At 39.6% G+C, this 15664-nt stretch overlaps 1 protein-coding gene across 8 annotated transcripts in view; it reads left to right on the top strand.

Moving 5' to 3' along the window:
* SGCD (sarcoglycan delta) overlaps positions 1-10710 on the top strand; it is a 1017926-nt gene extending 1007216 nt beyond the window's left edge. For all 8 annotated transcript variants that reach the window (XM_089682837.1, XM_089682835.1, XM_089682834.1 and 5 more), the window contains 2 exons: positions 5491-5614; positions 7100-10710. In XM_089682837.1, the coding sequence (XP_089538963.1) occupies positions 5491-5614; positions 7100-7273 (298 nt within the window). In that variant the 3' untranslated portion in view covers positions 7274-10710. The remainder of the gene's footprint in view (positions 1-5490; positions 5615-7099) is intronic.
* The last annotated feature ends 4954 nt before the right edge of the window (positions 10711-15664 follow it).

A 15664-nucleotide genomic window follows, 5' to 3' on the forward strand; every position in this document is an offset into this window, starting at 1 on the left:
TCAAGGGAGGAGTTCCTTGACAGTTCAAGGGAGGAGGCAAAACTCCCCATCAACATCTTGGATCTCAGGGCTGCCAGGATGTCCCTCGAGCACTGAACCCCCCAATATAAAGGAACATCAAAAAATGCAGTCAAACAATGCCACCACTGTGGCCTATATGCACAGTCAAGGGGCAGGAGGAGCCTAGCTGCCTTGACATAAGCAAACTAGATTCTAACTTACTGTCCAGAGATTTCTGCAACCCACATCCCAGGAGTGGACAATTGGCAGGTTGATTATCATAGCCACCACTTTGACCAATTGAATGGTGTTCTCGTCAAGATGTGTTCAATCTGATTTGACAAAAATGGAGGACTTCAGATACGAACATCCTAGCCTCCAGATACAACAACAAATTACTTTTATTTGTATCCAGAACACCCTAGCTCTGGTCTCAGATTCTCTGGTGATCCCTTGGTCTCAGTTCAGGCTAATTTATGCCTTCCCTTCACTATGTATTCTACCATGCCTGCCCCACAAAATAGAGCAAGAGAAAAGAACAGTGATTCTTCTGGCACCTTTTATACGGATATACTCAGACTTCTTGAAGAAGACCCATGGCCTCCTATGAACAGACCAGATCTGCCATCTCAAGGCCCTTTATTCCACCCTGTTTCAAAGTCTCTGTCTTTTTTGGCATGGCTGTTGAAACCCAGGTCTTACGGGATAGAAGGGTCTCTGATTCTGTGATTGCTTCCCCTATAAAGGTTACAAAAACTACGTCCAGGAAGATTTATTATCGTACCTTGAAATCTTATTTTGTCCGGTGTAAGCACAGTCAATGTAGTCCCAGAAAATATTCTGTACCCTGCATTCTGGCCTTCCTACAAATTCTTGACCAGCATCTAGCACTCAGCATCCTGAAAGGGCAAGTTTCAGACTTCTCCATCCTTTACCAACGGCATATAACTTTGCATTCCCTTTGGGATATTTGCTTGGAGTTTATTACTGGTAAAGTAGCCTTTCTGGTGGCCATCATATCTGTTAGACATATCTCAGAACTAGCAGCTCTTTTCTATAAAGAGCCCTTCCCCATACTTCACAATGACAAGGTTGCATTAAGCTCTAGATGATTTTCTTTCCAAAGATGGTTTCAGCATTCAATATTAGTGAGGACATTGTTCTGCCATGTTCCAAACATCCAAAGGAAGTCTTTCTATGTAGCCTGAACATTGTCAGGGCCATTAAAGTATACCTAAAAGCTACTGCTTCCATTGGAAAGCAGATTCCCCGTTTGTCCTTTACTCGGGTCCTCGCAAGAGTATCCTCTCTTCAAAATCTACCACTGATATGTAAATAAGACATTTGATTACTAGAGTTTATGCTCTTAAACAAACACCTCCTCCTACGTTTTACACGCATGCTTCACCAGATCTGTTGGAGCATCTTCATCTTAGGCCTTTGAGTACCATGCCTCTAGCTACCAAATCTGTAAGGCTGCCATCTGTTCTTCTGTTCATACTTTTTTCAAAAGGTTTACCAGGTTCATGTTCAATCTGCTAATGCAGCTTCCGGGCAAAAGTTTATTGAACTAGAACTTTGAACCAGGGTTTTTTTTCACCCTTGTTGTTTGTGGGCATGTTGGCACAATTACAGTATATTACTTAGTTTTTGTCCACCGTTGTATTCATTGTTTTCAAAAGTCCCGTGGTGTATAAATAACTTGCCTGTGTCCTGTACTGTATGAATAAGATCACAGGAATTTTGACTACTTAACTGTAAATTCCATATCTTGCAGTACAGTACAGGACACCGTCCACCCTCTCTAACTCTCTTCGTTACTTTGCATTGCTTACTACAAAATCGAGGATTCACTGAGTGGGGTAGGGTTATAGGGTGAAAGTCCCAGAAGTCTTCAAGATCCTTGCCAGCGTTTTATCACCTGAAGGTGCAAGCCTATTACCCATGCTGTACGAATAACTTGCCTGTGTCCTGTACCATGCTCCAATATATAAATATAAATAAATATATATATATATATATATATATATATATTGTTCTGTGCAAAAAAAGCAGCAGGAGGGTTTTTCCACCATAACACCAATTGTGTTGAAGTCCATATGAAAGGTTTAAGCACACTTCAAAGTTTTTTTCAGGGATAAAGTATACAATGTAACAATGCAGGGACAGTTTAGCGCACACCATGCTTTTTATCCAGTCTAAAACATACTACTGTTGCAGCACGGCTGTATCATATTGTTCCCAAATGCCTATCTCTAAGATGCAATGTGCTTAAAAATTGTAAATAATAATTCAGCATAAAGAGTAATGAAACATCCAATGTAAAATCCAATGTGCAATTAAAAGTATATCAATCCACTGTGATCCCATTCAAGGAAATTCAATACAGCAGTAACATCACTTTTCTGGCAGTATGGCCCCAATTTGGCCTGCATCTAATTCATGAAAACTTTGCACCAGTTTCACTACATGTACGGACACGTGCACCAGATACTGGTAGTTTTTACTACCAACACTTTTAGACACTATGGCTGTGACAGATTCCAAAGCTAGGTTCACATTTGGGCATTGCGGGAACATGCACAAAATTCAGCACACAAAAACATGCATCCTTTTTGCTGGTACATGATGATGCCTTTAATTTTTAATGCCACCCAATGCCATGCACCATACTAACAAAGTACCATGTGTTTTGGTAAACAATTGTTTAAAAGGCTCATGCAGTTCTTTTGTATGATTTTTGTGCATAGTGCAACCCACTGAAGTGAATAGGCTGCCCTAAATGTGTCATGCAAAACTGTGCAAAATTTTGCACACACCATCGCACTTGCATAGTTGTAATTGGAGCCTAAAAGAATTAGTGCCGGTTTGCAGATAGGTAGATTGACAGTAATTTCAACCAACTCAGAGTTGGGGGGGGGGGGGGTTGTGTGTTCATTGCTTTATTAATATATTTGATTGTTTTTTACCTTTACTTCACTGGTTGCTTGGACAAAGGGCACCTACATCCTAGCAGTCAATGAGGCAAGTCACACTAAACTGACAGTGAACGGAGCCTGAGGGAAACTCTTAGAGACCAGTCCCCCATCAGATCCGCCTTGCCTGTGATTGACAGGGCACAGCAGTGGATGGATCCAAATGCAGCTATTAGACTAAATAGCATCTATAGCTGTGTATTGTCAATCAAAAGTAAAGTGGGCTGATGGGGAACTAGACTCTAAAATTCCTCCTCAGGCTCCATCGTTCAGTGCAGAACTCCTTGGACATATGCCTTTCAGTGTGACAGACGCAGTGGCCAGGCAGGGAAGCCAGGTATGAGTACATTGATGGAGGAGTGTCCAGTGTAGACAGATTTATGTACCTGTCTCTGATGAGTAAATTAATCGGGGACAGTCACAATCAGTAAATAATAGAATTGGCCAAGTTGTGTCAAACAAGTCATACAATTCTTACTGATTCTTCAAAATAAAGCCATTTGAAGTGCTCTTTAAGATCTTCCAATCATTCATAATGTTCTGCCACCCATACAGTATGTGTTTGATTATTATTCCTTATCAATAACTCTAGTAACAATCCAGCCACTTTCCCCAGTATATGCAAGTCGATAGCAGCCTATATATTCCTTGTATTACAATGGACAGAAGCCACATCCAAGCATGGGCTGACTTTTGGGTGGAGCTACTTGGGGTCATTTAAAATTAGGGTGCTTTAAACAGAGTGCACATAAAGCCAGATCATTTCTTCGTTATCGAATTGATTAAAAGTAGGGTATGAAATTGGCACTGCATTGCTCCATTATATAACATATTCCCAAATAAACTTTTAAAGTGTGCTGCAAACTTTGATTTGTATATATACAGTTAATATAAAACACAGTTTTACTGGGGTGGATAAAGAATATCAGAAGGGCTAAAATATGGTTTTCTAGAAAAAAAAAAGAATTTAAAGTTACCTACAGTGCTGGTTAAATAGCCAAAATTCTAGGCATTTTGTCTTGTGTTCCCTATTAAGACAGAGAGAACAGACTTGCTGGGACGGTCACATAAAGAATGATAGAAGAGCAAAAAATACTTACCTTTCATAGAGAAAATCTACAGGGTTTCTAATTGCATAACCACAATCCTAGGCATTTGGTGATCATCTTTTCTGAACAGCAGGAATATTCCACGTTTTGCCTTCTTTAGTAGAGATCACATGGCTAGATGCTTAGAATTTTGGTTTTAAAACAGCACTGGAGAGAGCAACAATTTCTCCAGAAAACAACAAAAATTTAAGATCTTGAATTGGACTATTTGTATCTATCACATAGATTCATACTGTAACTTTAAAACAGACAATATGTACCTTAAAGTCAACCTGACTTAAAATAGATCTATACTCTGCCTATGCAGGGCTAAGCAACAGGTTTGCTTTAATGCCCTCTTCCAGAGCAGCGCATATGTACCCTTACTTAACATGATGTTCGGTTGCCAGGGCGGAAGAAAAATATTCAGTATTTCTGGATAAGGTGAACCATGTGACTAAGGGCTCGTTCACACTTGACTTTATTTCTAACTCTTGCCAAACGCCCCTATAGCATTTGACAGGCATTAGACAGGTGTTTGGGAAGCGTTTTTTACGCTCCTTTAAATGTTCCCCAAATGCCCTATGCGCGGTTTTGAGGCGTTTGATAGGTGTTTGCCAAGCTTTAAAACCGCCCCACAAATGCCTATAATGAAGTTAAATGGTATTAACGCTCCGCAAAACGCCTCGCAACCATGTCACAACCGCACCACAAATGCCTGCCAGGCGTTTGAGGAGCGGCACCATAGACTTGAATGGGAGGCTTCAGCTCCTCCTGACTCAACACGAGGCGTCAGTTTTGCCGCGACACGATGCTAACGCTTCAGTGTGAACAGCACTGTGTGCAGAATTTTCATAGGAGTTTGAGAAGCATTAAAAACGCTTCCCAAATGCCTGTCTGACGCCTGCTGACAAGGCTAGTGTGAACGTAGCCTAACTCACTGACAGCACCGGTGCTTGATGCTGTCACAAGGGTGGGGAGAATCATCAAGCCTGGAGCAAATTTGAACAGGGCTGTCTTTCTTTCTTCCCTTTTTCTGGCTGAACAGATTAGGAAAGGAGTGTGATAAAAGGTGAATATATGCTAGTGGGAAAGTGAGAGTTAAAGTGAATTTGTGTCTTTGCTGTCCAAAAGCAAAGCCTTAGGTTCTTTTTACGTTAACATCCCAGCATAAACCTGCTTTAAAGAAGCATAAATTTGACAAACAGCCTGTAAAGTGATGGCAGGCACAATTCCGAAGTAAGCTCATAACTTTAACCGAGCAATATAATAAATCAATTTTTAGCAGGTGCATTCCCTTGTGCTAGGCAGGTCAAACCAAGCCGTTTTTTGAGGTTGCGTTGTTATAACTTGTACCAGTGAGACTGATTTCACTACTGCTGCCGCTCTGTAAGTCTTCTCAATATTTCTTACCCACTTTTTAACAGGCTGGAATCACCGACACGGACCTTGATCATGGAGGCACCAAAAGGAATTGAGATAAATGCAGAAGCTGGCGGTCTAGAAGCATCTTGTAGAACAGATTTACGGCTAGACTCCACAGACGGAGAGGTAGGCTGCTAATAAAAAATGGACTAGCCAGGAATATGGTCCGATCATCAATTTAGACAGTTCCTCTTATAGTTATCTCCAAAAGATATTGCTGAAACTGATTTGTAGATATGATAAATTACTTGATACATATTTAAAGGGCCAGTAAACCTTTAACAAAAAGCTATATATAGGGGTTGATTTACTAAAGGCACATGGACTGAGTACTTTGCAAGTGCAGTTGCTCCAGAGCTTAGTAAATGAGTAGAAGTTCTGCTGACTGCTATCATCCAATCATGTGCAAGCAAAAATGTATTTTTTTTTTATTTACTTTGCACGTGATTGGATATTCTTTACAAAATATAGCTTTACCTCATTTACTAAGCTCTGGAGCAACTGCACTTCCAGAGTGCAACTGCAATTTGCAAAGTGCACAGTCTATTTACTTTTAGTAAATCAACCCCATAGTGTTTTGCAATATTTTTGAATTAAGTTCAAAAGCTTAGAGCTGCAGACACTCGAGAAAAGATCCCATAGAAGTCAGTGAGGACCCACTGCACAAGTGTGGCAAGCAGAACAGAAGATTTTGGCCATAGGCTATAAACGTTGCAGAGAGTTTTGAAGTCAGTGAGCCAAAAGTCTCATGTCTTCATTTTTTTTTTCAAGTATTGACTCAATAATATGGTGAAGCAGCAATTCAGGGTGTCTATATTCCTGTGTTTGGCCAGCTTTAAGTCAAGAAAATGTTTGTGATTCAGACAAAATGGGGTTTATTTACTAAGGTGTCCATTTATGAACCAGCGGTAATAGATCGCTGCTCAGTTCTCCTGCATTCTCGGAGAACACAGTTCTCCTGTGAATGCAGTTTATGAAGCAGTTCTCCGAACGAAGGGAGAACGGTCTCCAAACGCTGGAGAACGGTCTACAAACTCTGGAAAACGGCTGATTTTACTATAATCTCGCGAGATTACAGGAAAAGATCAGTTTACTAAGCAGAGGTAAATTATTGCTGCTTAGTTTGCGGTCCCTCTGATTCTCCAGCTCTGTGCTGGAGAATCTGGAGGGAGAACACAGATCTCCAGCGAAGGGCTGACATGATCTCATGAGTGTCATAAACTGTGAATGACCAGAGAATAGCTGAGATCTGTTGAATCGCAGCTATTCTCTGTGTCATAAAAGGACTCCTAAAGCTGGACAGTCCAAAATCAGACTCCCTTCTGCATAGAAACCAATCAGCTTCCAGGTTTCATTGCCAAAGCTTCATTGAACAAGCTGAGGTTAGAAGCTGATTGGTTTCTATGCAGAAGGGAGTCTGATTTTGGACTCTCCAGCTTTAGTAAATAAACCCCAAAGTGTCCATATGTGGCCATCTTATGGTGAAAATAGACCTGCGAGTTAGGTGGCATGCTAGTTCATTTGTATGCAGAATGTACTTAAACATGGTATATGTTATTGCATGATGTACTCCTTTAAAATAAACATTTTCTTTTTTTTTTTCTTTTTTAGATCCAGTTAAAAGCAGCTAACGTGAAGCTTCCACATCTACCACGGGGTTCTTACTCTGCGTCAGCGCCACGGCAAAATGTGTATGAGATCTGCGTGTGTGCCAGTGGAAAACTGTTTTTGTCTCAAGCGGGCAGTGAATCCACCTGTCAGACAAATAACAACATCTGTCTGTAAGAGACTGGCAAGCCAAGCTCCAAAGTCCTGGAGCATGACTGTATTCAGACACAGGAAGCCTCAGAAACAATATGTGTGTGCGTGTGAATATATACAAATATATATATAGATATATATATCTGTAAATTTATTAATCCCCCATAGAAGAGATTGTTCAGTGCCAGAAGCTCAGGGTGACCTTCACTTGTCTTCCCTTGTACCCATTTGCTGTTTTTCAAGGACTGCAATTCAGAGGGGACTACTCATACAATCATAAGAATTCCCAAACTGCAAGGACTAAAATGACATTGTCCATAGTTGTATATTGTGTATGGGTATTATTTATACAATTAGCGTATTTTCAAAGAGTACATACAGAGTCTGGAGTTTAAGGGCTACTGGAGACTAGCACAAGAGTGGAGGTCAAAGAGTAAAGATTTAAGTAGTCCTGTATCTAAAACAATTTCAGGGTTGGAAGGAGAATGATGGGAAGAGCCTGTAGGCAAAATTATACTTACCTTTATAGCCTTGATGCGAAGATCCTGTTCCATAGCATTTCACCCATTTCATCACAGAGTTATGTGTCAGATGCAGTGATATTTTTGAGGAATGATCTAATAGAAACATTCACAGAGATAAACCTACATATGAGAAAGGCAGAGGTACTGTAAGTATAATTTTGCACCCAGGCTGCCCTTCTCTACCAAAACAATATTAAAATGTATCTAAAGCCATTTTTAGATAGAGTAGTGAGTGGTTAAAAACAGCTATAAAAACAGAAGAGAGACTTTAACCTTGCTCTATCCAAGACAATAAAAAGTTTTATATATCATTTTTTATATAAATTTTAAAGGTTTTGTGACTGATTGTTTTAATATACAGGGATCTAAGACAGCCAATTAAAAACAGCCACTCAAAGAGCTTTATAAACTTTTAAGTACATGAATGTTTGTTTCAGTAGGCAACATGGTCAGATGCCAGAGAAATATTTTGTTTTTAATCATATGCAAAACAATGCATAAAAAATAAAGTAAATCTGTAGAAAGGTCGGTAAATCAGCAAGTAATCTGAAGAATCAGCATCCATTGACCCGCCCATATGTGTCCATATACTGTAATGAACTGCAAATCCATAACTTCACGTCTTGCTCATAGTGGGCAAGCAAACACATACATTCAAGAGAGTCAGTTTGCTATGGTGTTTACAGATCTACAAGCCACATAAAAAAAATTTTACTTAACAAGGTTAAGTGATACTGAACAGAGACATATTGGGTTTTTTTATACCTTTTTTGCCACCACAGCCCCAAGACTGCATAGAAACTTGCTACTAGCTGCTTGCTAAGACAGAAGTACTGGAGTTGTCATTGTTGACCTGCTTTTCAAAGTTCAAGTTCCAAGGCCATCATCATTACCCTTGTTTTACAATGCACCGGGAAACTGACCCTGAACAACCTTGCAAGTCAAGAGTCCTGATTCCAATCGCTATGTGCTTGTTCTGGGTCTTACTCACTAATAGCAAAGCAAGGATGAGGATGACAGCCCCGAATCTTGCACCTTCAAAATCAAGTCAACAGTGGCAGCTCTCATGTTTCCAACCTGTTTTTTTTAATAATAAAAATAGTCTACTGAGCGATATCTAACAAGCCTGGACCAGAGTTAAAAATTGAACAATATAGCCAATGCGCCTTCCAGATTTGTTGCTTCTCTTTGTCTAGCACAGTCTTGACAATGTACAGTGACAGGGCCTATATTGTTTCCTTTGTGAGCTATTGATTGCCATTGATTTCAGTTGCACACAAGTTTCCTCCTTATCTCTCTAATGTTATAGTGGTTTAAATCTGATAGACATTTTATTTCTTTCTCAAAGGGTTATTGTCAGGCCAAATACGTGGTTTAAACCTGAGATTTTATCTAATAATTAGCGTCAGTATAATGTCAGGTGTTAATAGGGAGCATAGAGAAGCTTTGGCCTATTTTCTTGCTTTTATACAGTGCCCTGATCCGTGCTGTAAGAGAACCAAGAGCTTTAGCAGGGAGCGTATAACACTCCTCTTCGTGTATCATTAGCAGGTCTCTGTGCCACTCATTTCTGTAGTACCTGTCAGTAGCTTCCAGATCATTCCCACATAAAGTTTCTGATATTGTATCATCTCTGGTAGCTTACATTGTCACGTATGCAGAGGTATATTACATACTGAGAAATATTACTGGGAAAACAAATAGAGCTGGCTTCGTACACGGCACGGTCCTGCTGGAACAGAAAAGGGCCTTCCCCATATTGTTGCTACATTGTTGAAAGTTCACAATTGTATAAGATGTACATATAGCATTAACAGTTCCCTTCGTGGACATACCTGAATTCAAAAGTTTGGTTTTAGAATTTGGTGTCCAACAAGCTCATACTGGTGTGATGGACACGTGTTTGAAGGCTTTGGATCATATGATATATTTTTCCTGTACAAGGCATTTAGGGCCATGTACATACAGATTAATTTCACCGAGTCCACCGAGAGAAGCAATGTACATCCTTGCTTGGCGTTATGGGGTGTAACATGCACCATTTGAACTAGGGTATCAAAAAGCCATGTTGCCAGAATTCACCATATTTACTGAAAGAGGTCAATACATTTTTGTATATGGTGACCCCTTGGTGGGTGTTGAAGCCACCCCGGAAGCACTGCCATATGTATCGCTAAGAATAGAATTTCTAAGGACTATTTCTATCTGTCCTAGCCACGTATGTAATATAGCCTCAGTGTAATTAAACAAAAACGGCTTTAGTTTGTGAAAAAACTCTGTTTGGGGGTATACAAGCATAAATTAAAAAATGATAAACTGTAGCCATTCCTTTCAATTGGTATGTCATAACTCAGCAGATCTGAACCGAGAAAAAAACGTTCTGCTACCATGATACATCCTGTGTTGCCAATCAACATATTGCGATGAATGATGGATGGGCACTGGCCAATCAGACAATGGACAGCAAGGAGAGCAGGCAAAGGTTTAACTGGTTATATTCAGACATTTTATCAACACTCTTAAATTAATCTAATGACATTTCATTTAAATTAAATTCTTGACACTTGATTGTCTTTCTAATATTTTTCTGGCATTTTCTTGTGTATGTAGCTCCCCTTATCCCTCCCTAATAATCTCTTCAATCTGTTCCATGATATATAAGGTCACCCAGAGCACTGTAGTACGAAGAATACTTGACTGAACCATCTCTTATTAAAAAGGGGGACATGTGCCTATGCCTTAAGACAATGCACTCTGCAAGGAAAAGCACAGAGGGGGAGTTTCAGATTTAACTGTTTGCTGTCTATGTTTTGTTTATTATTTTGTTTTATGTTATTTAGGGTGGGTGTTACATACGGAGTACAATGAATGGGGTTTGAGTGATGACTGAGTGGTGTGATTTCTTATGAAAAGATGCTTTTTTTTTTTTTGTATGTTCCAATAATGTTACAGGTTAATAGTTCAAAATGCTGCTACAGTCTTATTACATGGCTATGGGATACTGAGCAAGGGGCTCACTATCATGTGACCTGGTTGGGAAACATGGCATAAGTCACATGACCTGGCCTTCCTTTGGCTTTGTCTTTTTGGACAACTTATCTTGCCTTGTTTGCTTGTAACAGAAGTTGTCGGTAGGTAATACACATCACAGGCGGACTTAATTTACAGGACAAAGGATAGTGTGTGGAAAAAAGCAACCCAGGACTGACCAATCAATGATCACCTTTGTTCTGACTGCTATATACCGATGAAAGGTGATGTGTGATTGGTTGGTAGGGGTCACTTCTCGCCACAACTTTTTCCAGTGGATCATTAAAGCAGAGTTCCAGTCACACTGTAAAAAAATAAAAGTCAGCTGCTACAAAACTGTAGCTTCTGACTTAAAAAACAGCCACTCACCTGTCCCTCGATCCTGCGGTGTCCTCCCCACAGCCCATTTCACTGACGTCCGGTGTTCCCAGAGCCGGCATCTTTGGTGTGGGCACCCAGCTGTGGCTACTTGCGGCTTCACCCACTGCCCATGCGCGAGTAGCTCTGCACTTTTTGATGGTCCCGTTGTCTTCTGGGACCTGTCATATGTCCCAGAAGACTACGGGGAGGGAAGGAAGGAGGACAACTTCCGCTACCTATCGCCTAGGATATCGCAGCATAAGTGGGAGTGGATACCTGTCAATTTCAGGTACCAGCTTGCCCCCCACTGTTGAAAGGTGTCAACCCTAATGGGGAGCGGGGGACCAGTCTTTAAAGCGGAACTTCCCCTTTTTGGGTGGAGCTCCACTTTAAATACATTTGAGCGTATTCATAAGTTTTGCCTGGCAGCTTTTAAGTGATTTTATTGATTGAACCCATTTTTTTCCACTGGATCTAAGCTGCATTTGTGATATTCCAAGGTTGCCCAATCAGTCAGAAGTACAGTGGGGATCGAAAGTTTGGGCACCCCAGCTAAAAATTTGTATTAATGTGCATAAAGAAGCCAAGGAAAGATGGAAAAATCTCCAAAAGGCATCAAATTACAGATTAGACATTCTAATAATATGTCAACAAAAGTTAGATTTTATTTCCATCATTTACACTTTTAAAATAACAGAAAACAAAAAAATGGCGTCTGCAAAAGTTTGGGCACCCTGCAGAATTTATAGCATGCACTGCCCCCTTTGCAAAGCTGAGACCTGCCAGTGTCATGGATTGTTCTCAATCATCGTCTGGGAAGACCAGGTGATGTCAATCTCAAAGGTTTTAAATGCCCAGACTCATCTGACCTTGCCCCAACAATTAGCACCATAGGTTCTTCTATGCAGTTGTCTAGAAAACTGAAACTGAAAATAGTTGACGCTCACAAAGCTGGAGAAGGCTATAAGAAGATAGCAAAGCGTTTTCAGATGTCAATATCCTCTGTTCGGAATGTAATTAAGAAATGGCAGTCATCAGGAACAGTGGAAGTTAAAGCAAGATCTGGAAGACCAAGAAAAATATCAGACAGAACAGCTCGCAGGATTGTGAGAAAAACAATTCAAAACCCACGTTTGACTGCACGATCCCTCCAGAAAGATCTGGCAGACACTGGAGTTGTGGTACACTATTCCACTATAAAGAGATACTTGTACAAATATGGTCTTCATGGAAGAGTCATCAGAAGAAAACCTCTTCTACGTCCTCACCACAAAAATCATTGTTTGAACTTTGCAAATGAACATATAGACAAGCCTGATGCATTTTGGAAACAAGTTCTGTGGACCGATGAGGTTAAAATTGAACTTTTTGGCCGGAATGAGCAAAGGTACGTTTGGAGAAGAAGGGGCACAGAATTTAATGAAAAGAACCTCTGTCCAACTGTTAAGCATGGGGTTGGATCAATCATGCTTTGGGGTTGTGTTGCAGCCAGTGGCACAGGGAACATCTCACGAGTAGAAGGAAAAATGATTCAATAAAATTTCAGCAAATTTTGGATGGTATCTTGATGCCATCTGTGAAAAAGCTGAAGTTAAAGAGAGGATGGCTTTTACAAATGGATAATGATCCTAAACACACCTCGAAATCCACAGGAGATTACATCAAGAGGCGTAAACTGAAGGTTTTGCCATGGCCTTCACAATCTCCTGACCTCAACATAATTGAAAATCTATGGATAGACCTTAAAAGAGCAGTGCGTGACAGACAGCCCAGAAATCTCAAAGAAATGGAAGACTTTTGTAAGGAAGAATGGGCAAAGATACCTCAAACAAGAATTGAAAAACTCTTGGCTGGCTACAAAAAGCATTTACAAGCTGTGATACTTGCCAAAGGGGGCAGTACAAGATATTAACTCTGCAGGGTGCCCAAACTTTTGCAGACGCCATTTTTTTGTTTTCTGTTATTTTGAAAGTGTAAATGATGGAAATAAAATCTAACTTTTGTTGACATATTATAAGAATGTCTAATCTGTAATTTGATGCCTTTTGGAGATTTTTCCATCTTTCCTTGGCTTCTTTATGCACATTAATACAAATTTTTAGCTGGGGTGCCCAAACTTTCGATCCCCACTGTATAAAGAGCGCCTCAGTCCATTGCTATTGGCTTCTATTGGTGTCATAGGCTTAAAGGGAAACTATACTGTTTTATCAGCTAGTGCACAACTTGAGCTCTTACTGTGATAGTCACCAAAGTTATTTTTAAGAAAAGTTCAGCTTGCCCTTGCATATTTGGTTTATGTTATTTCATACAAAGATTTGTAATTGCATCCTTTAGTGGCCGTCTGTATATCAGGGAATGTGATCAGAATTTGCATAAGAAAACACCATCATCTGGTTAAATAAATTATATAAAATATTTTTGATAAACTATCCCCTCTGTTCATATCTGCAGGGACACAACAATCACATAGACCGTAGAGGAAAGGTGGGGGGTGAGGGCAGCAGGGAAACACAGCCATCTCATACACCCAGATGTGTCAGATGTTAAACTCTAGCATCAACTGTAGGTCTGCAAGATAGCAAACATTGTATTTGTAAAATGCTGTATTAGTTTTATTACTTTAACCTAACAATTCTCTACATTTAGCTGATCACAGGAACTGTAGAAAAAAATGATAGTTTCCCTTGAAGTCTGACCATATTGGCTCTCATGAAGCACCGCCATTTAAATGAGTGGACTGTAAACTATGTTTCATCGAAGGTAGCACTGTTGGACCTTGCTATGAGTGTTACAACCTTTGTAAATACATTTATAAGTCTTGTTAGCTTTATAAAAAATCTATTTATAGTTAATATCTACCAGACTCTAAAGAAAGCAAAGTAGAGAAGTTCAGCCTTCTTTATATTACAAAACCAAAAGTCACTTTTTTCAATGTTCGGGAATCCTAAAGCAATGAGGTTACCCATATTCATCTGGGAGTACCAAACATGATTGTGAGACCTCTTTCGAGTGCTTGACCCAGGGGATGCCTCACCTCTACATCAGAGAAAACTGAGACATAATGAAATGATCTCTTTAGGTGTTTGGTATATCTTATAGGTGTTTGATTTTGGGTGGTTATATCCATTTTTAGCATGTTTTTACCCACTTGTTCTAAAAAATATGACCTACCCAGACACATGGCATAAACAGAATGTGCAGCAGGATCCATTATATAATAAAATACGTTTTTACAGGGTAGTGCAAAGACAAATCACGTGTTACCCATAGTGACCAATTGGATTTCATCTTTCATAAATGTAGGGCAGTCAATTAAAAAAGAAAAATAAATATTCAGAATATGCTTCATTAAATGAAGGTTTAAGATGTAACAATCACTTTATTCATCTAGATAGGTGAAGTATCTAGATAGATACTGTTTGCCAATGGCTCTGCATTCCATGTGTTAGGTATATCTAAAACCAAAGACTAGCAAAGGCCAACTTTTCATAAACAAGAGGGCTGTCCAATACTTCTAGGGTGAAGACGAAGCCAAGCAATCTTCTTACTTTTAGCAAAGGCAAATGAGAATTCATCTTCAGCTTGTAGATTTTGTAGTTGGATTTATTGACTTTGCTCTTCACATAAGTGACTGGAGACCAATGTTTGCAATATGTGCTGTTGGAGCCTTCCAGTTCACTTTATATTTGTCATTTGTTATATAGCCAGATACCTGCTTTGCATATTATATGTTCAGCAGACTATGTGAGCCATCAGCCCTGCCTCCAGATCACCTCCAGTTCCCTCATTTCACTCAGCCTCCCAACTCCACCACTGTGGACCTCCAGTATTGCCAAGTCCAGCTCTCTCCCATGAATGATAAGAAAATGGGCATTGAAGAATGTTAAAAGCAGTCGTTTTTTTTTAAGAACTTTCGAACTACATTTTTCAAACCATTTAATATACCCATGAGAATTGTTGTGTGAATGTCTTTTCAGAAATCTTCTAGTGTATGGAGTAATTTATTAAGGTGAACAAAGGATAGTGATAACCAAGGAAACTGATAGCTGAAATAATTGTCTAGACATAGTTTCTTCAAAATAGATCCTCACCCTCCTCCTCAAGGTCAGGGGGAGAAAAAAACCCAGCAATTTCAATTCAACTCTATCCTATCAGTCCTGATTTTCTTAGTTCCCAAAAAGTATTATATCAGTTTTGTTACCAAAATGGATGCACTGTAGCAACTAGAGATCTTCCAACACATGAAAAAAAGAGAAACATGAAAGTTAATTAATTTCCATAAAAATGTGTTTGCCTTAAAAATACTACAACTAGCTTTCTAAGTAGAAAATGCTAACTGTGTACCTTTAACAAAATCCCTGCTTGAACTTGTTTTTGGGTTCTTGCCAGGTCAAGGAGGGAAATCTGTTTGTTTACCTACTGCCATATGTTTCTCAGCTAGAAAATGCTTTTATTGTATTTGGATAGTATAGTTGACAGTAAAATCCATAAGTACAGCTAA

This window comes from Staurois parvus, unplaced genomic scaffold (genome assembly GCF_062004578.1).
Source record: "Staurois parvus isolate SC_StPar_1 unplaced genomic scaffold, SC_StPar_1.0 ptg000298l, whole genome shotgun sequence".
Lineage (NCBI taxonomy): Eukaryota > Metazoa > Chordata > Amphibia > Anura > Ranidae > Staurois > Staurois parvus.